General features: G+C 46.3%; 1 protein-coding gene and 1 pseudogene across 1 annotated transcript in view; both read left to right on the forward strand.

Annotated features, from left to right (window-relative positions):
• The window catches only part of SFMBT2 (Scm like with four mbt domains 2), a 219,042-nt gene that overhangs the window by 29,116 nt on the left and 165,272 nt on the right, over window positions 1-24,654 (forward strand). Inside the window, exons 3-4 of the mRNA XM_008705414.2 lie at window positions 2,730-2,824; window positions 4,533-4,773. Coding sequence (XP_008703636.1) covers window positions 2,730-2,824; window positions 4,533-4,773 — 336 coding nt within the window. The remainder of the gene's footprint in view (window positions 1-2,729; window positions 2,825-4,532; window positions 4,774-24,654) is intronic.
• Window positions 24,270-24,434, forward strand: LOC121106348 (annotated as a pseudogene).

Here is a 24,654-nt window from a genome sequence, read left to right on the forward strand (position 1 = left end):
AGCCACGGTCTCACCCTCGTGGATGATTCCAAGCAGTGGAGTCATCGGTCCTTCCAGGCGTGGTGCTGAAGCTTGTCAAAGCTTTCTAGCCCCAGGCACGGGCTGCGGCAGGCACCCCCTCCTGGTTCTGTCTCCACGCACATGCTTCTGATGCCAGGCAAGCAGTCACTCCCGAAGAGAGCCCTTCTATTTTCCGGGAGCTATTAATTCACCCAGGGGCTCTCCCAGGACCTTCTGTCTCCAAAGGCCCAGAACTGAGTTTCACGCCCACGTTGTCCCCCTGGTTGTGTCCTCCTGCAGAAGACTCTAGGCCTCCGCATACACTGTTCTCTCCAAGCTTGGCTGCTGCCTCCCGCCTTACCCCATCTCCAGTGTCTTCCCGCCGCCGGGCTTGGCTCTGGAATGCTCTCGTGCTCACCAGCACAGAAGACAGAGAAGCTGGCCCTCAGCCTGCCTTGGGTTCTCCAGGAGGAGGAATGGTGGTGGTGGTGGAGTGCATATGCCCTACGCGTGATGCAAGCAGAAGGGAGACATCAGAAGGTGTCTCGGGAGAGTTCCAGCTTGAAACTGGACAGCCTGAGTTGGATTCCTGCCTCTGTGGCTGGACAGTTGGGTGGTCCCGGTGACCGCCTCCCCAGCCTCTCTGGGCTCCCGTTATCTCTTCTGTGAAATGGGGATGGTAGTCACCATCTGTCAGGGTTCTTGGAAGGAGGGAACGGGAGATGCATGTAAAGCAGTTAGCAGAGAGCTGACATCCCGGTCTGTTATAGCTCTTAGGACACTGCCGGGACCGCGTGGTGGCTCTGTGGGGCCGGAAGTGCTTGACCTCGGGTTGGGGGGGGGGCAGACAGGCCTGCGGGTGGCATGGGCTGAGCGGGAGCCGGACAGGTAAGGTGTAGAGAAAGCCCCCTGAGCAACTGAGTCGTGTCCACAGATGCTTCCTGCTAGTGCATCAGAAAGCAGACCTGGTAATCGATGCCTGCAGCCTTTTGGGGAAAAGAGTTGTGGGTCGGGCCTCCGGGTCACACCCGGAAGGGTTTTCCAGACTGTGACTTCTTTCCCTGCGGGTTTGCTTCACGGTGTTTCAGCAGTGTATCTTGTTAGCTGGCCGCTGGGAGATCCGCTGACTTTTTTCAGGGAGCCATTTCCAATGGAAGGACCTAAATCCCTGGATAAAGTGGAATGTTGGGCGAAAAACAAGGGAAAGGTTTTCTCTTCAGGTAGCTTTTATTTTTCTTGCACATTTAATTGCAAACCACCTCATGGGGGTCAAAGTTGAGGAGGCTAGTTCCAAACAACGTTGATTTAAAGACATTTAAGGTAACTGCTTTTAACCTAGCATGTTCTGGCTTTCCAGAAATGATCTTCTGTCCATTTCTGAGACGATACAGAGTATCGCAAGAACATTGCTTTTCCTACTTACAATTGAAGAAATCTTTGGTAGGAAAAAGGTAGTGATAACCTGCAAGAACAGGCTTGCTTTCCTAGAGCCTCCTGTTGCTGATTCCCGGGGCTCGCCTGCCAGGGTATACCACTCCTCCATTACTAACGTGACCAAGAGCGGTATGTGTTCTTCGCCCGTGAAATAGGCTGTTGCTTGTAGAAGATACACAGGTTGGACGTCAGCATCCCTCCAGCATTATTGCAAGGAAAGAAAAGCTAAACTTTGAAGCTCTTATCCACACGTGTGGCTAGCCCTTCCTGCTCTTTGTTCTTTACGATATGATCGCCTTGCAGATAGGTTAAAATAATGTTTGCAGCTTATGAGTTCTTTCCATTGGAAACTGTGACATAATATTGTTATCCATGCTCTAAAATGAGTTATTTGGTTCTTCTCGACTATGGAGATTGTTTCTTATGCACAGTCTTAAATGTTTTGAGACGTGCTTGATTGGCAGCTGGCTGGTTTCTGTCACTAAGTTGCTAGGTGACCTCCCATCCTTGAGCAAGCCTTCTGGACCTCACATAGTTTTTTCCTTGGAATAACATCAGAGTCAGTGCTTCCTAAAGTCCCGTATGACACTAACGATCTGTGCTGTTACTTCATAATCTCTAGTTGTAGGAAGTAACGCGTGCTCAGAGGTGCTCATGCCGTCTCCACATCAAGGTGCCGCCTCAGTGCCCCATGGTTTCCTTTACCTCGTCCTCGAACCTCCCCGGAGAAGGGAGTGGCCACCGTGATGGTGGGTGATTCCAAACAAGTCCTCTAACAGGCGGCAAATATGCCTGATACAAGCCTCATGTCATTTGCCTAAGAGCGCTGAATTTTACCCTTGATTTTGCCAGCGTTTTTGAGGGAGGATTTCTTCAGTGTTCCCTTTCCTGAGTCAACACTCCACAATCAGCACGCTGAAGCGGACGGCATCAGTAGCAACCTTTTTTTTTTTTTTTCCAAAGATTTTATTTATTTGAGAGAGAGAGCACAAGCGGCGGGAGCAGCAGAGGGAGGGGAAGAAGCAGACTCCCGCTGAGCAGGGAGCCCGACATGGGGCTCGATCCCCGGACGCTGAGATGATGACCTGAGCCGAAGGCAGACGCTTCACCAACCGAGCCCCCCCAGGATCCCCTCAGCAGCATCCTCAACGGGATCCTTCTGCACCATTGAATTCCCTTGTCTCTTGCAATAAGGATTTCCTGCTCTTCATGGAAGGCCGGTGCCTTTCCATCCTTCACTCTGGTGTTGATCTTCTTCTGTTATTATTATTACTATTTTTTTTGTCTTTTGGCAGAAGAAGGTTCAAGCCTGGAGGAAATTGGCTTTAACTGGGGAGAGTATCTGGAAGAAACAGGTGCCAGCGCAGCTCCTCACACGTCCTTCAAGCATGTACGTAACACTCCTTGTCTTTCTCGTCTGCATTTGGCGGGGGAGGGGCGTCTGCAGGAAGATGCCGAACCTTTGGGAAGAAAAGGGAAATTGAGGCAGGATTTCTTAGAAATCGAGAGGTGAGGGGGATGTCCGTTTGCTTTCCGCAGGCAGCTGCGGGGAAGATGGGCCTCGTCCTTGTACTTGATCTTCTCCGGTCACGGGGGCTGGGCCCAGTGTGGGGCTCAGTGCATGAGGAACAGCGTGCACCTTACCCTTGTTCTGCACCCTAAGGAGCCTAAGTAGACAGACGTGGCCCTGCAAAGGGCACACAGCCCGAGACAGGTTAGCACTGATGGGAACAGAGAGCCAGCAAACTAGACAAATACACGTGATGAGTAGTGTTATCTAGGAGGGGGAATGGCTGGGTATTTTTATTTTGAATGGATATTTTCATTTCAGACTGAAAGTCTTACAGTGTAACGTTTGTGGGCAGGTGAGTGAAATTAGAGGAAATAAATGTAAATATTCAGAACACATCTGGATCAAACCAGAAGATCATTTCCATCATTAATATTTCTTTGAACAGCGTACCTAGCATGTCCAGCCAAGGGCAAGTCCGGGGAAATAAAAGGTGGAGGTTTTATCAGACTTTTGATTATGTATGAGATTTTGGTAATATATCATTAGTAAAGGAAAGACTGAATTTCCAGGACCCAAGTTCTGAGGCCTTACTATTGCTTTACTGGAAATGAAAATTTAATTCTGAGAAACATTTCCCCCCCCCCCCCACTGGGCTATCCAAGGCAAAGATTTAGCGTGAGTATGGTAAGCAAACTGGGGCACTTATCCAGCCTGTTCTTGCTTTTGGCTCTTTTGCCTCTTACGATGCTGGGATGACTTGGCTAGATCCCTTGAGGGGGTTTAGGAAAGAGATACTGATCGACAAACTTTTCCTTCCTTTCTATACCAGGTTCTGTACTGAAGTTATCAGTATTTCTCCATGTGGAGCCGCCCTGTTCTCTTTGATCCAGTCATTGCTCCCACTTCCTTTTCAACCACAGTGTGGTTTCCTTCCTGGCACACGGTTTCCCCAGGCCTGTGCACCAGGTTTAAAGGAAAAGTAGCTTGGGCCCATGGACGAGCCACGTATGATCCCAACATCTCTGAAGCAGGTGCTCCTCACGGATGTCAGATGTGGGAGCTTTTGGGTGTTATGGCTCACGAGGCCGCAAAGCTTTCTTTTCAGAGGCGGGCTGGTGGATATTAATAGACTATAACCCTTAATTAAAAAAAGAAAAAGAAATGAGTTCTCGAAGGCTGTGCTATTCACACCGTGGCCTCTAGCCACATGGAGCAACTGAGCATTTCAGAAGCGTGCCGTGTCCGAATGGAGATGTGGTGTGAGTGTAGAAAGCTTGCTGGAGTTTGCAGGCGTCCTTGGAAAAGAACAGTGTAAAACAACTCAATATTTTTCATGTCGATTACATTTTGCAATGATAGTATTTGGGATATATTGGGTTAAATAAAATACATTACTAAGATTAATCTCATCTGTTTCATCTTTCTAATTTTTAACGTGGCTACTAGTAAACATAACATCTGGTGGGTGGCTCGGATTGTTTTTTTCTTCGTGGTGAGATTATTTTTAAGTGCCGTGTCTTTAGTAGTTCTCATCCTCTTCTGGTCTGATGTAATAATGTTTTCCCTGTGTCTCTCTTTCCCAAAGGTTGAAATCAGCCTTCAGAGCAACTTCCAGCCGGGGATGAAGTTGGAGGTGGCCAATAAGACCAACCCAGACACGTACTGGGTGGCCACGGTCATCACCACCTGCGGACAGCTGCTGCTCCTGCGGTACTGTGGGTACGGCGAGGACCGCCGGGCCGACTTCTGGTGTGACGTGGTGATCGCGGATCTCCACCCCGTGGGGTGGTGCACGCAGAACAACAAGGCCTTGATGCCCCCGGATGGTAAGCTCCCTGCATCCAGACGGCCCGGGGGCCCACATCCCGAAGCCGCGCAGTCATCGATCATGGTGTGCATAGACACTCGAAAACCGATTTATTGGAAGGTCTGGTGCTTTATGGATTTCTCCTTGAGTTTCGGTGTTGGGAGGGCTCCAGAGGGGGGTGATCTGGGTGCATTTTTAGATGTCCGCTGAGCCTTCTGGAGACAAATCCTCAAATGGGTGTGGAGGGTAGGAGAGGAGGGCGGAGGCATGGATGCCCATGATCGAAGTCTTGTGTTCCCTTGGGAGATGGATGGTGTTGCTTTTCTTCTGCTTTTAGAGACTGGGCATTTTTTTAAAAAAGATTTTATTTATTTGACAGAGAGAGAGTGTGAGCTGGAGGGAGAGGGAGAGAGAATCTGAAGCAGACTCCGTACTGAGTGCAGAGTCTGACGTGGGGCTCGATCTCACGACTGCGAAATCATGACCTGTGCTGAAACCAAGAGCTGGCCGCTTAACCAGCTGAGCCACCCAAGTGCCCCGAGACTGGGCGTTTTGAACAGTTGCATCGAGCATCTGAAACGGGCTTCTCTAATAAGTTTTCACCTGTCTTCCTGTGGGGAGACTGTCCAGGTGGGAGGCATGTAGAAAACCACACAGATGTGGAGCAATGACATTCCTCTCGAGGGAATCGTCAGAGCTCGTAGAGAGAAGATCCATTAGTCGCTAGAAAACAGTGGTTCTCTCCTGGGGTGACCGTACCCCATTGGACAGTGTCTGGAAGCATTTTGGGTTATGACGGGGGGGTGCTGCTGGCCTCTGGTGGGAAGGCTGGGGTGCCACACAGGACAGTCCCCCGAACAGAGAATCATGGGGCTCAAACTGCCAGTGGCAAGGAGTTGCAGAAACCTGGAAGGAGCTCGACTGATCCCGTAAGTGAGAAAAGCCTCGTTTCCAAATATTTGAATTTAACACCCTGTTCTCAGTGTTTGATTCCGTGATGATGGCAGTGGTGATGCTTGAAGACTTTGGATGCTGGTGCTCAAACCTGTGTAATGTCTTCATAGTACCTGTCTGCCTGTTTTAATTTTTACTTGATATCTTTATTTCTACCTGACACGTAACGTTTCAGAGCTGAATTCCGAGGTCCTTTTAGTCCACCGTATTGGTAGTTCCTTTCGCCTGGAACTTTTGGATTTGATCTTCTTTCTGAAGATCTGATATCTTGTTCTTCTGATTGGTGGGAACAGTCTGTGGCTTTCTACTACCCTGTGTCAAGAATAATTGAGAGCCTGCTAAGAGGCAGTCATGGACCCACGAACCCATGGAGCTTGAGTTGCATTTCTGTGACGTTTATAAGGACTGAATACATTGCCTGGGCCTCAGCTGACATCATGGCCCCTGAGTGCCCCAGAAGAAAGAGAGACGGGCCCTTTGGTCCTGCTTTGGGTCATTGCACCTGTGCTCCCCATGTGCAGGCCTCCTCCCATCCCTCTGCCTCCTCCAGCGGTGAGCTCACAGGCGGCCAAGGTCAGCCCTGTCTTTGCCCACAAAGCCCCTGGTGTCCTTGGAGTTGATCACATTTGCAGCTGTGCCCCTCCCTCACTGATACTTGAAAACAAATCGAGTGACGATATACATACTGTAAAGTTCATCCCTTGAAAGTGTGCCCTTCTCTGATTTCTGGTATAGTCACAACACTGCACAACTGTTGTCATTGTCTTAATTCCAGAACATTGTCATCAGCCCGTAAGGGAACCCTTAAGCCCACTGACCGCCACTCCGTTCTCCCATCCCCCAGGCAGTGGTGACCGCTGGTCTGCTTTGTTTCCGTGGCCTTGTTTATGGAAACGCAGAATCACAGAACAGGAGGCCACTTGGGTTTGGCATCTTGAACTTGCATCCTGTCCTGGAGGCTCATCCCTGTTGTTCGCCACGTGGGTCAGGACTTCTTGCCTTTTCCTGGCTGCATACTATTCCACCGAGTGTCTGCACCGCACTGTGCTTCGGCATTGGCCGTGGGTGGGTGCAGCCGTGGTCCCCCTTCTGTGGTTTTACCCTGAACGGCAGGCTCTGAGGTGGGAAATCACTCACCTGTGTAGCCCGGCACTAACACCTGTGCCTGGCGAGTTCTCAGTAAGTGCTCGTCGACGGATTGATGCTCTGGAAGGAGGTTCTTACCTGCTTATCACACAGACGCCCTTGAAGAGGGGCATCCCTGGAGTGCCTTTCTTCCCGGCCTTTGAGTCCGGGCTGCTTGTGCCTTTGGAGCTGTGAGTGTGAGCCTTGTTTCTGGTCTCTCTGTGGAGGGAGGGGCGCTCGTGGGTGGTGCTTTGTGTCTGCGGCCCGGCCCAGTTCTGCACGCACACACGGTGGGCCGAGCGGGGTAACGTTCCTCACCATGTCCCAGGCCCGGCCTGCACTGTGTCTGTCGTAAGCGACACTTCCATGTTTCTCTTACTTCTTTACCGTCTTTACGGAGTTTTAAGTGGGCGGAACCTTGGGAACTGCAAGCACCGTGTCAGCCCATCTCTAGAACCTTTTTGTCTTGCATAACTGAAGCTTTGTACCCACTGAACAGCAGCCCCCCACTTCCCTCCCTGGAAGCCACCATTGCCCCGCCCCCTTCTCCGGGTATAGTCGCTTCCCGTTCCTCACGTACCTGGACTCGTGCAGTACGTGTCCTCCTGTGACTGGCTTACTTTCCCTCAGCATCGTGGCCTCGAGGTTCGTCCGCGTGCAGCATGTCCCAGGATTTCCCTTGTTTTCCGTCCGATTTTACTGAGATCGAATGAAGCTACAGCAGTGTGTGAGTTTGGTGAACGTCCGTCCTCTCACAGAGATACGGAAAGGCACCAAAAGAAAAAATGTTTCTTCCTTGGGATGAGAGCTCTCAGGATTTATTGTCTTAAAACTTCCAAACATACCGCACAGTGTGTGAGCTGGAGTCCTCATGCTGTGCCTTCTGTCCCCTGTACGATCATAACTGGACGTTTGTCCCTCTTGACCTCCTTCATCCAGTTACCGTGCCCCCCCCGCCCCGTGCACGGCCTCTGGTAACCGCACATCTCAGCTCCTTTAGTATGAGGGCTTTTGTTTCTTTTTTTGTTTTGTTTCTCTCTCTCTCTCTTTTTTTTTTTTTTTGAGTCCACAGGAGTAAGATGGTACAGCGTTTGTCTTAGTCTGTCTGACTTATTTCACTTAACATAATGCCTCAGGGGCCGTCCGTGTTGTTGCAATTGGTAGGATTTCCTCGTGTTCTTATGGCTGAAGAATATTCCATTGTGTGTACATACGGTGAACATTTAGGTTGTTCCCGTGTCTTGGCTGTTGTAAATACTGCTGCTGTGAACATGGGGGTGCAGACATCTCTGTGACATAACGTCTTTGTTTCCTTTGGGTAGATCCCCAGTCACAGAATTGCCGGATCACAGGGTAGTTCTATTTTTAATTTTTTGAGGAACCGCTGTACTGTTTTCCACAGAGGCTGCAGCGATTGGCAGTCCCACCAACAGAGCGTGTGGGTTCCCGGTTCTCCGCATCCCCGCCAGCGTGCGATCCCTTGTCTGTCTGAGGATAGCCGTTCCTCAGGTGTGACGTCATACCTCCTGGTGGTCTGGACTTGCATTCCCTGGTGATCCATGATGTGGGGAAGTACCCGTATGTGCCCTTTGGGAAAATGTCTACTCAGAGCTGCTTCTCACTTTTTCTTTCTTTTTCTTTTTTTTTATTGATGGATCATTGACACACATGTCAGAGGGAGAAGCAGACTCTCTGCTGAGCAGGGAGCCTGATGCAGGACTCGATCCCAGGACCCTGAGATCATGACCTGAGCTGAAGGCAGACGCTTAACCAACTGAGCCACCCCTTCTGCCCATTTTTACATTGGATTTTTTTTTTAAGCAATCGAATCGTATGAGTTCTATATGTATTTTTGGGATATTAAACCCTTATCAGATCCATGGTTGCAAATATTTTTTTCCCATTCTGTAGGTTGTCTTTTCATTTTGTTAATGGTTTCCTTTGCTGTGCAGAAGCCTTTTTGGCTTGTTGTCCCACTTTTTTATTTTTTATTTTATCACTTGGGCTTTAGGTGTCATGTCCCAAAAAATCATCGCCAAGACTGATGTCAAGGACCTTTTTTTCCTGTGTTTTCTTCTAGAAGTCTTGTGGTTTTTGGTGTTACATTTAGGTCTTTAGTTGATTTCGAGTTCATTTTTGTGAGTAGATAGGGGTCCTTCTTTTTTAAAACTGAATAATATTCAGTCTGCCTTGAATGACAGCCTCCACGGTGAGAAGATTCAGTGTAACGCATGATTATTTAATTTCCCTGCGGTCTCCGTCCTCTCATGAAGTAAACCAGTCTTGATGGATGATTTGTGCTGATGGAATATTGGGAAAATACCAGTGCTACTTGGAGAACGAGAGATCTTCCTGCTTGCCCAGCTCTGCACACAATGGCCACTTAGCCGTGTCCACACCCCCCTTGGGCGGGTTCTTGCCAGCTCCCCGCCTTCTCACTGTCCTTGCTTATCTCATTCATGACTCACTCTCCAACTTTGACACGTTAGCAGCTAAATGCCCTTGGAAAGGCTGCACGATGGTTTCACTTTATAATAGATTCTCTAGTGAATCGTTTTAGAGACAAGTTCCAGAGTGCTGAATTTTAACACTCTCGGAGCTAATGGGTTCCTTTGGTAGAGATCCATGCTGTTGCTCGAGAGAGAGGGCATAGTTTATTAATCAATTCTTCTTTCTCGCTCGGATGAAAAATGTGGCAGCAGTCACAGTTCCAGAAGCAACATCAAATTTGTATCCTACTGACTTTGTGCTATTAGGCAAGACAGAGACACACTTAAAATGACAAATTCCGCATGAAAAATGGGAACACCCTGTAAAGGGGGGAAGCATTAATGTGACGAAAAGATTTGAAGCCCGTTCAAACAATAACAAGTTATGCTAATTTGAGAATTTCTTTATTGCTTGTTTTAAAGAACTTGAAAAAAAATTTAGTAGGTAATCAATATGACTTGGAAATCTTTAGTGCAGAGAACAAAGTCAGGAAATAGCAGATTCGTGGGGGCAAAAGGTTTTATTGATTGCTGTTGTACAGGATAATTATTGCTTTGTAGCCAGAGGCGGCCGTTGCTCCGCAGGGAATCGGGGAATCTATTTTTGAACAAAGGTTCTTGTTTGTGTGGTTTTTTGTCTTAGAGAGCTAATATCGTTGGAAATTCTGCAACTGTACCTGGTCAGTCTTTGTCGTGGTTTAACTTGAAAGGCATCACAGGGTATTAGCACAAGTTAAAGTCCACGACACAGAATGCTTTTGTTTGGCTCTGCAGTGATGGACTTTCTTACCCATCCCTGGGATCCAGGGGCTGTTTTAAAGGGAGGATCATCGAGGTTGGAGCCAAGGAATCTGGTTCTAATCTTGCCTCTGCCATTAATCTGGTGAGCTAGGTGAGTTTCCTCACAATTGTCTCATCTTTGAAATGAGACTGTCTAATGTCCAAAGAGCTTTCTAGTCTGACATGCCTGGGTCTGTGGTCCTTGCCAAGGAAAGGAGGACAAGGGGTGCTAGCTTTCTCACTATGTATATGAGGCTTGGGGTTTGTTTCGGAACTAGGATCTGTGGAAGTCCAGCCCAGGAAGTCTGTACAAAGCACAGAAGTTTCCGTGTTACTGTTGGGGTGATCAAGTTTCCATGGATCGGGGGACACACGAGGCTGAGAAATTATTGGGAGTGCCTGAGGTCCATCGTCACCTGTGATGGATAGAATTTCACTCAATAAAGAATTTCAGGAGTCATGGACTCTGGTTCCCTGTTGGAGCCCAGAGAACTGGGAGTAATCCTTCTCGCAGAGAGAGTCAGCCGTGGGCGCAGTGGGCGCAGGACAGCTTTGGAGTACAGGTGGGCAGGTCGAGCAAGGGGCTGAGGGTGTGGAGTGGTCTTGACCACCAGAGGGAGGAAGGAGAGGGCCGCCCTTCCTGCTCGGACGGGGGTTGTAGCCCTCAAGACCTCAGGGACATTTTGGGATTGTCCCAAGTAGTCTTAGATCTTCTGAAGTCTCTGCACTAAGACAGTCATTTTGTGATTTGAGATGATAGTTTTACCAACCATGTAACCACATTTTCTTGCCTTGCTGTTTGCAATGAATTTAATGTTTGACTTAACGTGAGCCGTCATTCTTATGCTCAAGGTTACAAGGAAAGAAACAGCCTGGTGGTAGCTCCACCTGTTTGATCAGCAGGCGAGACCTCCGTTACTAAGGACAGGTTCAGAGAGACCGGGTGGAGTGGCCAGCTGGCCGTCCAAAGAGCAGCGTTCCTGCTCGTGAGCTAATCGGCACTCATCTTTCATGTTAAAAGTACTAAGAGACATACTACATTAAAGCATCAGTAAGTGCAGTGGGGGATTATAGTTCTTATTAGGGGAGCTGAAGGTAAAACGTGTGGGCTTAGTCGATCAATAAGGCTTGATTTATTCATAAGCACATGGAAAGCTTGCAAAGGGCAACTGCCAAATAATTATTGTTTATGGTGATACTGTAAGAAAATCATTTAATCCGGTGACTGTTTCACTGTTACTTATTGAGAAGTGGCACGGCGACCTCTCAGGGTCTGCGGTCGGGGAGTTTGGAGTTCTCACAGGTGCCTAACTGAGTCCCTAAAAGGGTGCTCCTGTGAGATCGCAGGTAAGTAAGTGTGATGATGCCTGTCCAGATAAACCCCTCGGCTTTTAGATGGAGAAATATTTATGTGTGCTTTCGACGGTTGCAGTAAGAAGAATTGGAATTACAGTGCCTTAGGAATCATGCCACTAATTTTTATTTTCCCCATTATTAAAATTTCTGTAATTTGAATTGCAAACTCCGCAGTCTTGCCAGAATGACTCTATTTACCATCCAAAGTTGAATCAAAATTACCGGGAGTTAGTTAATATATAACTTATTTGAATAAAGGGATGTTTATTCATGAAGTATTAGAAGCAAGTGTGAACACGGCCTTATGTTATGTGGGTAGATGCTGCCAGGTTCTGAAGCCTGGTCCTAGGACTGTTTTGGGGGATTTTGTTTTTACCGTAGTTGATGATAAGAGCTGTGGCAGGTGGTGCACAGGACTGGCAAGTCGTGGGACAGCAGACCTTCCGGTTGTTTAGCTGTGGACACTGAGAGGTTGAATTTGATCATGTTGTATTTATTACTCAGTTTATTATTTAAATGACATTTTAGCTATCCTGCTGGGACTTACATAGTCCCATTGTTTTCATCGGCGATCCTAAGTGTCGTGGAGCCCCTGCCTGCTCAGGTGGCCATTGGCTTGCTCGTTGGGTCCTCTCTCCCCTGCGTGCTTCTTGCTTGCTTGGGTCCTGGAGGCGTCTGGGCTGACATGCACCCTGAGTGTCAGGCATCGACCAGGACAGCCCCCTTTCTCTGAGCATGTGACCTCAGGTTCCAAGGCCCCGTCTTGGAACACACCATGCTGGACCCGGTGACTGCCGAGTTTTCCTTCCGCTCAGAAATGTTCTGAATATAAGAATTCGAAGAGCAGTGAGTGAGATTTATAAAAGGGCTCTGAAGTAGATAGGCTCCGTGAATAGATGCCTGTGAAACTGTGTGGGGTTTTTTTGTTCGGTTTTGTTTTTAGCCTATGGAAGGGAAAACAAAACAAAGACCAAAAAAATAATAATAATAATAATAATAAGGCAGACTACGTGGTCCTCCTATAAATCAAAAACCTTGGGTAGGTAGTGGTGAACAACTATTTGTTTTTGAGTAACACGTTAGTGTCTTCTCCTCTAATCCCTGCTTGGTATTTGTACTTGTTTTAGGAAACTCACTATATACCACATGTCCCCCTAACCGGGGTCTTGCCCCGTGAATGAGTCAGTCATGAATTCTGTCCTGTTGGCAGCATGGCTGTTCAGTTAAAAACAGTTTCACCCACACAATATTTTTATTGTGTGTCGGGTGTGTACCAACTAACTGAATCTAACCCTCTCCTAAGAAGACCCGTGTCACCTGGCTGGTAGTAGTATTTTACTTTTGAAACATGTGGCTTGGCAAGAGTAAATCAACTGTCCCCAGGTCCGACAGCTTGAAGTAGATTGTAAGGTAAGGGTGATTCCTCTCCCCCAGCCCCCACTCGCTTCTGAAATCAATGCTTCGAAAATAGCAGGAGGTCAGTAAATATTTGTTTATTGATTAAGTTGTGTCAGTAAGACTTTTGAATCTTTAGACTTGAAATATTGGAAACATATTACCAAGAAAAGTTGTAGAATTGGCTTCTCGTGGTTTTTAAGAAGAGGGTTGAACGCTCCTTGTCCAGAATGTTTTCCATCTTGTCATTTTTGGAGGCAAATAAATGGAAGAGATTGGGTCTGGAGCTTCCTTGCCAAGTGATAATCATGAGATTATGTAAAGTTATGTAAATTGTATCAGATGCTATTTGGGTGTTTCTGCACTCCATGAAAACTGTAAGCACAAAGCGGCACCGTAAGATTTTTCCCTTTTGGTGTTTGTCGTAAATGAATTTACTTTCTCCTGCTGCTTAATCCGCCAGCATCTACTGTAGGTCAGGCTCCTGATTCCGTAGGGGACGTGGGTTAGTTCTGTGGGTCCCCGTGACCTCTTGTTGGCCACGATGGTCCTTTATCTCCCCGCCAGGGCCTGTCTTCTCTGTCCTCCTCTCTCCTTTTGAGGGTCCTGGCCCTTGACGACTCCAGATGGGGCCCAGATAGTGCCGGTCTCCCGTGCCACCCCAGTGTCTGCCCTGGCGACCCTTTAATCGCACCGTGACCCTGGTGCAGCGCCTCTAAGAAGCCTCCAGGCACCTTGGAGCAGATGGGGCTCCCATAGGGCAGCATGCCCTCCTCAGACCTCTGGCTGTTCCCAGCCTGACCCACCTGTGTTTTCCCGCCCAGAGCCAGGATCCCTAGTGCCATCTGTCCCCCTCCATCATGCCTCTGACTGTCCTCTAGCCTATTTGCAGTGGTGAGCTTCTCCCACCTGTTTCCACACCCTGGGCTCCTGAGTAAGACTCTGTCTTCCTACTGCTTCTTGTTAAGTTCCCCCCACCCCAGTTAAGCCTCAGGTTGCCAGGGTCATGTCTCTGTTCCAGGGCCATGCCTCCATTCCAGAGTATTGCCTCCATTCCAGAGCTATCCCTCTGTTCTAGGACTATGCCCTCCATCCAAGGCCATGCCTCCATTCTAGAGCCATGTTTCTATTCTAGAACTATGCCTCCATTCCAAGCATGCCTCCATTCCAGAGTCATGCCTCCATTCCAGAGCCATGTCTCTGTTCTACAACCATGCCTCAGTTCCAGGACCATGACCTCAGTTCCAGGGCCATGCCTTTGGTACACGACCATACCCTGTGTGCCATGGCCATGCTTTCATTCCAAGGCCATGCCTCTGTTCCAGGACCGTGACCTCTGTTCTGGGGCCATGCCTTCATTCCAGAGTCATGCACTCTGTTCCAGAACCATGCCCTCCGCATTTATCTAAGAGGTTGACAGGACCGCCCCCCCCCCCGCCATGGTGAGTGTCACTTCCACATCTGTGTGCTGAGATGTTTCTGAGAGTACCTGCCCACTGGGCTTTCTTAAAAGCCATGCGGCTAATGCAGATATCCTTCTGGATACGGCATGGTTACAAAGTGGGTAATGTGACTTGATCATGGCTTTAGCTTCTTTCAGGGCTGGCATCTTAATGTTATAGCCTGTCCTCCGCTCTGAGAAGGGCCAGCCATGTACATCGAGGTAGCATAGCAGGGTGTCTTTGATGTTTATAGCACACTTACACCAGGACGAGAGGGACATCTGGCCTGGGCTCTGCATTCTAGAAACTCCGCGAGTCACCTGTACAAAACAACTACGTTTATTAAAGAACACGGAACCATTTAGCCACCCGGGGAATCTTGCACTCTGTGTGGGCACAGAGACACTCCTAATTCTAAGCGTTCTCTCTGTGACGAACACTGGTTGGGCACAAGGGGAATGATTCTGCATATCTTTTATGCCCTTAGAGAGAAAACCTGTGTCTGAGGCCGTGGATTTTGTGGTTGTGGCATTGCCCTAAAGAAAAAGTAGTGCCTGTGTTAATAATGCTACATAATACTAAAGATAAACCTTGTGGGCAGCACAGACAGAAGACTTTTTGCTAATGAAGTTTCCCTCTTCAGTAGTGCTGAGTGTCCTCCTTTTTCTGTTGTTGCTTTTCTTGGTGTCCCATGGTGTGGTTCCAGAGGCACTTAGTAATTGGTGCAGAATTCGTGACACTTTTATACATTGGCCGAGGAATATTGGACAATATTACACAAAATTTAATTTTGCTTATGAAATTAAAATATTTTACGACATAAATTCATGCTCATCTCACACATGTGTATTTTTCTGTAGACAGCCTACGTGAGGCATGACATTGATTTTTAACATTGACAACTGAAGGATATTGAATGCTAGAACTGTGGATAGTTTTACTTTTTGCAAACACATTTAAAAAAGGTTAAATTTACAAAAAAACTAGATAAATATTGAATTGTAAATATTTTAGATACAATTTTAATATTCACTAATCATAATTTGTCATTTTCCTATTAATTTCAGTAGATGATGTGGAATATTTACAGGGAAAGTAGCTTTTTTGAAGACACATAATGAGATAACTTGAAATTTTGTTTTTTGCATTTTGATTTACATTGTTTTGATTGGAAATATTAAAATTCTATAGACTGGACATAATTATATATATTTTTAATCCCTTAGATGATTTCTGTGAATAGAATACTAATTATGTGAAAATTCTTGAGGTTTTTTTTTAACTAGATGGTTAATGCTTTTTCTGAAAAAAGGACAAGGAAAATAATTTTTATGGAGTAAATATGTAATGATTTATGAATTATGGAAGTCTCTAGTTTATTACTCATCCAAACATTGCTGGCCCATCAACAGCCAGACACACAATCATAATTAAATTTATTAATCTTCGGCATTTTGCCAACTTGCAGTTGTATATAAACCATAGCTTTTTACATACTTTCGGATTCTGGTATGATGAAGATATATTTGTCAGCATAGGAGGATGGGACATACTTTACCTTACAGCCTGTTCGCTTGATTAATAACTTCAGAATATTTCCACGTGTGGCAGGTGGGCCCTCATTTGTGCTCTTGCTGGGCTCTGTCCAGTCAGGGGGGTCCTGAATCAAGGCTTCCATACCGGGTCTCTCATGGTCCCCGTGACCTGGACCTCCTGGCCTGGCTTGCATTTCAGGACTCAGTTTCCAGACCCTCACATTCTGTTTGTCTCCGGAAACCCATCTGCCTGGGACAACCCCAGTGGGTGTCTTTTTCCTGCTGCCTCAACCAGTCTACCTTTTACTTTAGAGAAGAATGTCACCGCACACAAAATATCAGTGTTTTAAGTGAGGCCGCCTTTACTCGAGACATCGTGTTATGCTTAATTGTCAAACTTTGTGATGTTACTTAAGTTTTGATAGGGACCAAAAAGAATTTTAATACTCTGAGCCTAAAGACATTTTTTTTAGTTTATGGTTGGAGGAATTTAAAAAAGTTTTAAATTATATATTACATTTCTTTGTTGTTGCAGAGAAGTCAGATAGGATGAGCAGTAAGAGTATTGCGAATGAAAAGATAGTATGTGAAGTAGGAGTCAGAGGGATGTGGGATGGGTCTGACCTCAGGAGGAAAAGGAGCAGCACAGAGATGGTTTAAGGTGCATTGATGGGTATAAGGAGGGCATGTATTGCATGGAGCACTGGGTGTTATACGCAAACAATGAATCATGGAACACTATACCAAAAACTAAGGATGTACTGTATGGTGACTAACATAACATAATAAAAAATTAATATTTAAAAAAATGCATGGTGGAGGGGGTCAGATCATTCTATCGGATGCAGGTTTGGGAGCGGTATGGCAGTTTTATTCAAAATGTCATATGTGCAGTCATAGGAAATGACATCCTTTGCAACCATTTAAATGAATGAAAGATTTTAGAATGCCCAGTCGAAAATACATGACTAGGGAGTGTAGCTTTTCAGAATTATTTAGAGGGGGAATATGAGCAATAACATTCGATGTCTGTATCAGATAAAAGCCCATTCTGAAAAGCGGATTAGTCCCTCCTGTTCTCCTGGGGAGATATTTGGCCTTTATAATCTGGACGGTGTCCATATTCTGAATGTCCTTCCATGCCCATCTGAGAATTGTAATTTGGGTGTTTAGCCCTGAAAAAAAGGGCTTTGAAAGGATTTCTCATGGCTGGGCTTTTACAGAATTTATGTTCAAGTCATGGATTCCCTGCAAGTCTTCCTCCAGGGTTCTCTGCTGAGGGGAACACTGGAGCTGGTGGAGAGGGGACCTTGGGTTGAGGGGGAGGAGCCCACTCAGGCTGCGGGCAGCTGTTTAGTACTATTGCTGTGGGAATGGAAACAGTTTTATATCAGTCTACCAAGGATGATTTATTGAGGTTCTCCTATGTGCCCAGTGGCTTTTTTGGTGGGAATATATGTTATGGTTATTATTAAGTATTTTACATGAAGCTCATTTGTAATATAGACAACTTTTGGCCAATGGCATGTGCTCAGATGATGGGCTTGCTATTGGAAATGGATTTTTAAAAACATATTATTTATTTGAGATAGAGAGAGAGGAGAGCATGAGCAAGCGTGAGTGGGAGGAAGGGCAGAGGGAGAGAATCATCAAGCAGACTCTGTTGAGCATGGAGCTGGGGTGCGGGGCTCGATCCACGACCCATGAGATCATGACCTGAGCTGAAACGAAGAGGCGGACGCTCAACTGACTGAGCCACCCAGGTGCCCCCTGGAAATGGATGTTTTACATGACAGCTGCTAGTGTGTGTATTTATTTTTTTGTATTTTCTGCTTTGGCCATTCATTCTTATAGCTCTCACTCTCGTCTTGCCAAGACACTTTGGAAGGTAATTTGAAATTCTCATCTCTGGAAACTTGGGTAGGATCTTTCTTCTTGTCTCGGTGGGAACTTCTCTGAGACAGCACTTTTTCGGTTTGTTTTGTTTTGCATTTTCAACATTTATCTTTCTTATGCTAAACATTTTTAAAGGGTGGCTGGCCGGTAGTGCAAGAGGCTCTAAGGGTCCTCCTTCCTAGGCGGCACAGAGGAAGGTGTCCCATGAGGAAGCTCTTGGAGCTTCTAGGTGCAGAGACAGCTCGCGGAGCTGGGAGCCCCCACCCGGCTGCTCGGGGCCCAGCATGCTGATGAGGAATTGCTTTTCCCCCACCATCCCGGGGAATTTTGGTCATACCTCTGTTCAAAGTTATTTTTGCTTTGTGTGAAAATTCTTTATGGATACACGATCTCACCATTTGATAATAAACGTGAGGCCTTGTGAACATTTTGTAATCAGAAGAAATATGTATTTTGGATCCTAATTAAACGTGTGACCCTTGGACAGGGTCCCTCATTTCTAGATTTTGTGACCTTCAGTATTCCCGTGGAGGGTACTGATAGCTGCCTTCTAGGATTGTTTCACGTATTCATTGGGATTTGTATGAACTCAGAGCTGTGCTAAGACTATAGGAGGAAATCTAGAGATAGTGTCTTTTTTCTTCCTTCATCCTCTGGCTAAGGATGGTATTTTTTTCACTTTTAGATTTTATTGGTTGATAATTTTAAAGATTTTGCTTTTTATTTTTTTTTTATTTTTATTTTTTAAAGATTTTTTATTTATTTATTCGACAGAGATAGAGACAGCCAGCGAGAGAGGGAACACAAGCAGGGGGAGTGGGAGAGGAAGAAGCAGGCTCATAGAGGAGGAGCCTGACGTGGGGCTCGAACCCGGAACGCCGGGATCACGCCCTGAGCCGAAGGCAGACGCTTTAACCGCTGTGCCACCCAGGCGCCCCAAAGATTTTGCTTTTTAGAGCAGTTTTAAGTTCACAGTAGAATTGAAAGTACAGGGATTTCTCATATGCGTCCTGCCCCCACACGTGCACAGCCTCCCCCACCATCAGTACCCTCACCAGGTGGTCCATTTGTCACAATCGGTGAACCTACAAGGACTCCCCAGCGTCACTAAGTTCATAGTTTATATTCTTTGGTGTACAGTCTCTGGGCTCGGACAGGTGTATAATGACATGTTTCCATCTTTATAGTATCACACAGAGTCGTTTCATTGCCCTAAAAATCCCCTGAGCTCCCCTGTCCATCCCTCCTCCCCACCCCTCCCCAGCCCACCACTGATCTGCTGACTGTCTCCATGGTTTTCTTGTTCCACACTGTCTTGTAGTTGGAATCCTAACACCCTCTGATTTTTTTAAAAGCCTTGCACACAGTTAAAGGTCAGTGTTTGTTCAGAACAAAGCTTCTGCACTAATTGAAAAAAACAACAGCAACCACCAACACAACCTAATTGGTAGCATTGTGTGCATATTATTTATTGAAGAGCCTTTGAAATCCTACTGCATTCGTACACACCAGTCCCGCTCCTCGGCGTTGAAGCCTAGTGCGTCTTGGAAGCAGTGGTTCAAAGCAGGGAGGAGAGCTGTTAGTCATACACACTCGTGCTGAGGATAGATGATGACCGGCAGCCCGACTGCAAGGGAGGAGAAAGAAAATCTGGGGAAAGCGGGCATCAGTGGAAGAGCAATCTGATGCCATTAACTGCAGGAGCAAAGAGCCCTGTCAGTAGGTCTGGAGAGTATGGGGTTATTACACAGTGAGGTGTCAGCTATTATATGGGAAGCCGAATATTTGATTTATATGACTCTCAGTCCTCAAAAAAGTTTTACATTTATTTTGTATCTGTTAAGCAGGTGGTAACAGAGCGATGCGGTGTGGGAGCTAAAGATCATAAAGAACTGCTCCTCTTTGACAGGAAGGTGCTTTAGGAATCGAGTGTGTCATGATTATAAGTACCTTAGAATTCCTCTCCCAGAGCCACATCTACTGTTGAAACAGCCCTTATTCGGTCTCCCTGGAACACGGTAAAGCCCTAAGACAACACAGCCTTGGGGCGTTGACCTGGTACACAGATAATTGATTCTAATAAATTTTGTGTTTTGAGACGTGGGGAGGTGAGCTGTGTCGGTAGCCGACAGAGTCGGCAGTGAGCCAGCGACGACCCAGGACGGTGCTCAGACGGAACCTTGGGGGCAGGGGGTGCAGGGCAGGGGCAGCTGTCCCGATGGAGAATCAGGCTGACCTGCCCTGTGGCTGGGTGAGTCCAGAGTTGAGGTGAGCTCCGTGACGGTTCAGCTCCAGAGAATCCAGATGGGAAGTCCAGGTCATGTGTCCAGGCAGAGTGAAGCAAGACCCCGATCAGTAGCATGGGCGCTGTGGAAAACAAATCTAGAACCTACAACGGGATTGGAAGCTGGACTGGGAAACTTAACCAGGAAGGGTCAGGGCTGGCCTGACCCCACGGACAGGGTAGACCCACTGAGGCAGGAGAAGGGAGCTGTGGGATGGAACCATGGGTGACGCTTCGAGGCCGCGAGTGGATGACTTGAGTGAAGGGAGCTTGGATGGGGCTGTGTGTGTGTGTGTGTTCTAGGAGTCACGGCCCGGCTCTTGGGGCCCCGGGCTGAGTGGCTTGTTTCCTTCCAGGATGCACCCATAAGAGGGCTTCTGAGCCTTCCTGCCTCTTTTAGAAGGGTTTCCCCAGAGGGGCATCCTAGAAACGGGCTGGTTTCTGCTCTGACAGCAGCTAAGCCTTGAAACACACGAGTCCTAGATTGATGGTGAGCAGGGTGGCAGTCCACCGGCTCCACCTGAGCGTCTAGGGACAGCAAAGGGGCATAAGGGAGGCCAACCTGAAACCAGCAAGCATTCAGACAGTGTCCCACAGTGCTAGCCTGCCGCTGGTTCTGTCTGGTCTGGGTCCTGGGCGGCGGTCCTGGAAGTGCACCTGGGGCTGGCTGTGGGGATTGGACTCTGGGGATGGTGCCGACACTTCATCAGACATTCAGAAACTGAGTGGCTACAGCTTTTAGTGGCGGAGTGTCATTCTGTGTAGGTTATTTTCACATTCATCTCTCTGAGGTTAGGGAAGTGGCCTACGATTCTCTTTGCTGTTCCAGTTTCAAGGAGGGGATTTAAAATGGATAGGGAGGGTCCTACATATTCTGGATTCTTGAGATGTCAGAGTCAGGGGGAACACTGAGGATCAGAGAGGTGGGGAGCGGCTCATGAGTGCCCTGCACTGGGGAACTTGAGGGTCTGGTGCTTTAAAAAAAATAGAGCAGGTTTTAGGTTTACAGCAAAATTGGGGAAAGTACAGAGAGTTCCTACACACTCCCTGCCCCAGCACAGGGACAGCCTCCCCCATCATGAGCATCTCCCCACTATTTGTGAAAACGGATGAACTTACATCATCACCCAAAGTCCAGAGTTGGCGCTAAGGTTCATTCCTGGTGGTGTACGTTCTGTGGGCTTGGACAGCTCGCTAATGACAAAGGTTGCTCTCATGTGTAGTACCACGTGAACTGGTTTTACTGCCCCGAAAAGCCTCCTTGCTGCACCTGCTCATTCCTCCCCAGGCCACCCCCAGCCCCTGGCAACTACTGTTCTATTCACTGTCACCACGGTCTTACCTTTTCCTGAACATCAGGTAGTTGGAGCCGTAGGGTGGCCTTTTCAGTTGGCTTCTTCATTCAATGACTGGCACTTATGTTTCCTCCGTGTCTTTGCATGGCTGTCCGGGGCCTTCTTCCCTACTTCACTGTCTCCTCCGTGGTGTCTGGTCTTCATCATGGTGATTTCCACGTCACCCACTTAAAGACCCCGAGGTCTGGACGCTGCCGCGATCACCAGGTTCAGCGTCCCGCCCCCTGCATGCGAACGCGATGTACCCAAGAGCTCGCGTGCAGGCCAGAACAGCCCGTGGGGTGTTCACGCTGTCTTTCCTGTGAAAAGAATTTATGTCAAGCATTTCTTAAAAACTGTCAAAGATGAGCACCAATCTAGTTATATACAACAGCTTTGAGGATGGAAGGAGTACCCCAAACAAGGCTCAACTCTTTTGCTTGTAAAATGTTCTGAGAGTACGTAGGAAGAATTCACAGAAGTTCAGCTACTGGAAATTACCTATTTCTGAAGAGATTTAATCAGAGGGAAGTGCTGCAGAATTGAAGAGAAATATGATTTTGAGGGTTTTTGTAATTATTATTTTTCTGGTTCTCTCCTACCAATTGACAGAGCTGTTAAGCATTGTTGATTAAACAATGCACATTTTTAAAAAAGCCCGTTTGACATCTCTACACAATGGTGACTAATAGCCCCCAAAAGCCCATCGTGGATTATAGAAAGGAGTTATCGCCATTAAAATCATCTTTAATGATTTTTTTCACACTAGACAGTTACGTCAAGTCATTAGTATCTGATCAGCTTATTTCTTAGAAAATTATATGATGAATATCTTCTGAGACTGTCATAAAGCAAAATAATTGGCCAACCCACACCAACTTCCCACCACCCTCCAACGTAATCAAAATAAAACTCTTTGAAAATCTCCAAAGAAAATAAAATTTATTTAAAACCTATTTTCTGGTTACATGTTTTATGGCCCTTTAGAGATTAAGGGATGATTTATATGCCTTGTTTAGTGTTATTTGGAGTAATACTTAATCACAGATTTGTTTTTTGAAATGAATAAAGCAACATTTTCTTACATTCTTCATCTGTACGTCTACTGTGTAATTTGTTAGCCCATCAAAATTAATTTGAGATCCCTAATGTACATGGAGTTTTAGATTTATAAGTCCTGTTAATGGTTCTTTCAGTGAAGGGTATGTATTTATGTGCTCTGCCAGGGTAGATTTCTGCAAAGCGTTTCTGTGAGGAGGATGTTCACATAAATAGCCAGCTGGCAGATAAATGTCAATTAAACATTCTATTAACATAGCTGGCAGGAGCTCTTTAACAAATATTTAAGGACAGTATATTGGATTAAATTTAAATTTTTTTTTAAATGCATGCCTACGTAGCTTCCCAATTTAACTCATCTTTCTTCTGTCAACAGCATGTTTTATTTTACATTTAGAGGAATATAGGTTGACTCTGCCTACATGTGAATACAGCATGCTAAAGTGCAGTTGACCCTTGAACTTGATGGGTTTGTACTGGGAGGGTCCACTTAGACACGGATTTTTTTCAGTAAATACCGTTCAGTACTGTTAATGTAGTTTCTCTTCCGTATGGTTTTCTTAATGACTTTAGGAACACAGTGTATAATGCATGTAACATATATACACGAAGGATGTGTTAAACGACAGTTTATGTTGTCGGTAAGGCTTCTGGTCAACGGTAGGCTGTTAGTAGTTAAGTCTGGGGGAGTCAGAAGTTATATGTGGATTTTGACTGCACAGAGGGTCAGCGCCATCAACTGCCATCGTCCCCTTGGCCCCCACGTTGTTCAAGGGTCAACTTTATTATAAAGGTTTTGAGGCGGTTTTTAGAAGCACAGGGATTTGGTTATTATTGACCTTTTTTTCTCATTTTCATGTACCCTTTCTTCTTTTTTCCTAGACCCTCTTTCCATTTTTCTTTTTCAAAAATTTTCTTCTCTAGGGATTTTTACCTTATAGCTCATCTGAAGTCCCTGATCACATGGTTTATGTATTAGGGTACAACGTAAACTTCTGTTACAAAAAGACCCCCCAAATAGTGTGGCTCACAGTCATTCAGAAGTTTATTACCCTTTCTGGCAACAGGCCAGGGGTGAGTGGCTTAGGATGGGGGACCTCTGTTCCCTTGGCTCCTTGAGGCACTGGGTTCTCTCCAGTTGGCTCTGTACCATTGGATGGTGGAAGCTTGATTCTCCTTCTCATTCCCAGCAAGAAGAGGGAAAGAGAGAGTTCAGGGCCAGCTGCTCACCTTCCACGGGCCAGAATTCAGCACCTGGCCATCCCTCGTTGCAAACGAGGCTGAGAAATGCACAGTCCGCGGTTGTGGGGCCCAACTTGGTAGCTGAAACTTGCAGCGTGCGGAAGCTGCTTTTACTAAGAGAAATAAGGGGAGAAATGGTCCCCAGGGACAGTTAGCAGTGTTTGCTACAACTCATTTCGCTAACAAACATTTTTTTTAGGGTAACCGTTTCATCTCTCCAAACATCTCGAGGAAAATGTAAAAGTGCTTGAAATGTAAAACCAAACCAAACTTTTTTTTTTTGTTTGGGAGTTAAAATGCATTTTCTGTAGGTGATAAAGTACCTTAAATTTCTAGCTTGTAGCATTCGCTTTTGATTTAATATATGTACTTTTCCCCTTTTAAAGAGATTAATGGCCCATGATACGATTGCCTTTCTCATAGTTGGGGGATATCAGCAACACTGGTCACTGTGCTTTTAAGGTGTAGCCCAGTTTGGGGCAGAACAGAAAATCATTTACTGCTTCTGCATTTCTGTGTGCTTAAGTATATCCTATTGGGCCTAGATTGAGTTTTTTCATTTTCAGATTCTGTTTTTTTAAGCTTGAGTTATCAATTAATATGGGTACAGTATTTTCAAGAGACATCGAGTCTCGGCCTTTTGGCTAAGATCAAGGGTAGAATCTGTTCCTATCGGTTTAATATTTTCAAGACACAAACAGTTCTGAAGGGCTTGTTTTAAAAATCGGTGGTGTCTTGTTACATCCTACAAAATACCCTCACTCCCAAGCTAAGTGTTTTTAACTATTTAAGATGAATACATGGGATAAAAGAAGCTCCCCTCCCCGTCTCCCCCCAGACATAGCATTGTACCATTTCAAGAATATACCAAAGACAGGAAGATCCTGCACGTGTCTCGAAAGACCAAAAAAAAAAACAAAAACAAAAAAACCCAACCCCCTCCAAAACCAGATTATATACAGACTGTCGATAACAATATTTTGATTCGATTACTTTGCACAAATAGAGA

The sequence above is a fragment of the Ursus maritimus genome, unplaced genomic scaffold (genome assembly GCF_017311325.1).
Source record: "Ursus maritimus isolate PB19 unplaced genomic scaffold, ASM1731132v1 scaffold_31, whole genome shotgun sequence".
Classification (NCBI taxonomy): Eukaryota; Metazoa; Chordata; class Mammalia; order Carnivora; family Ursidae; genus Ursus; species Ursus maritimus.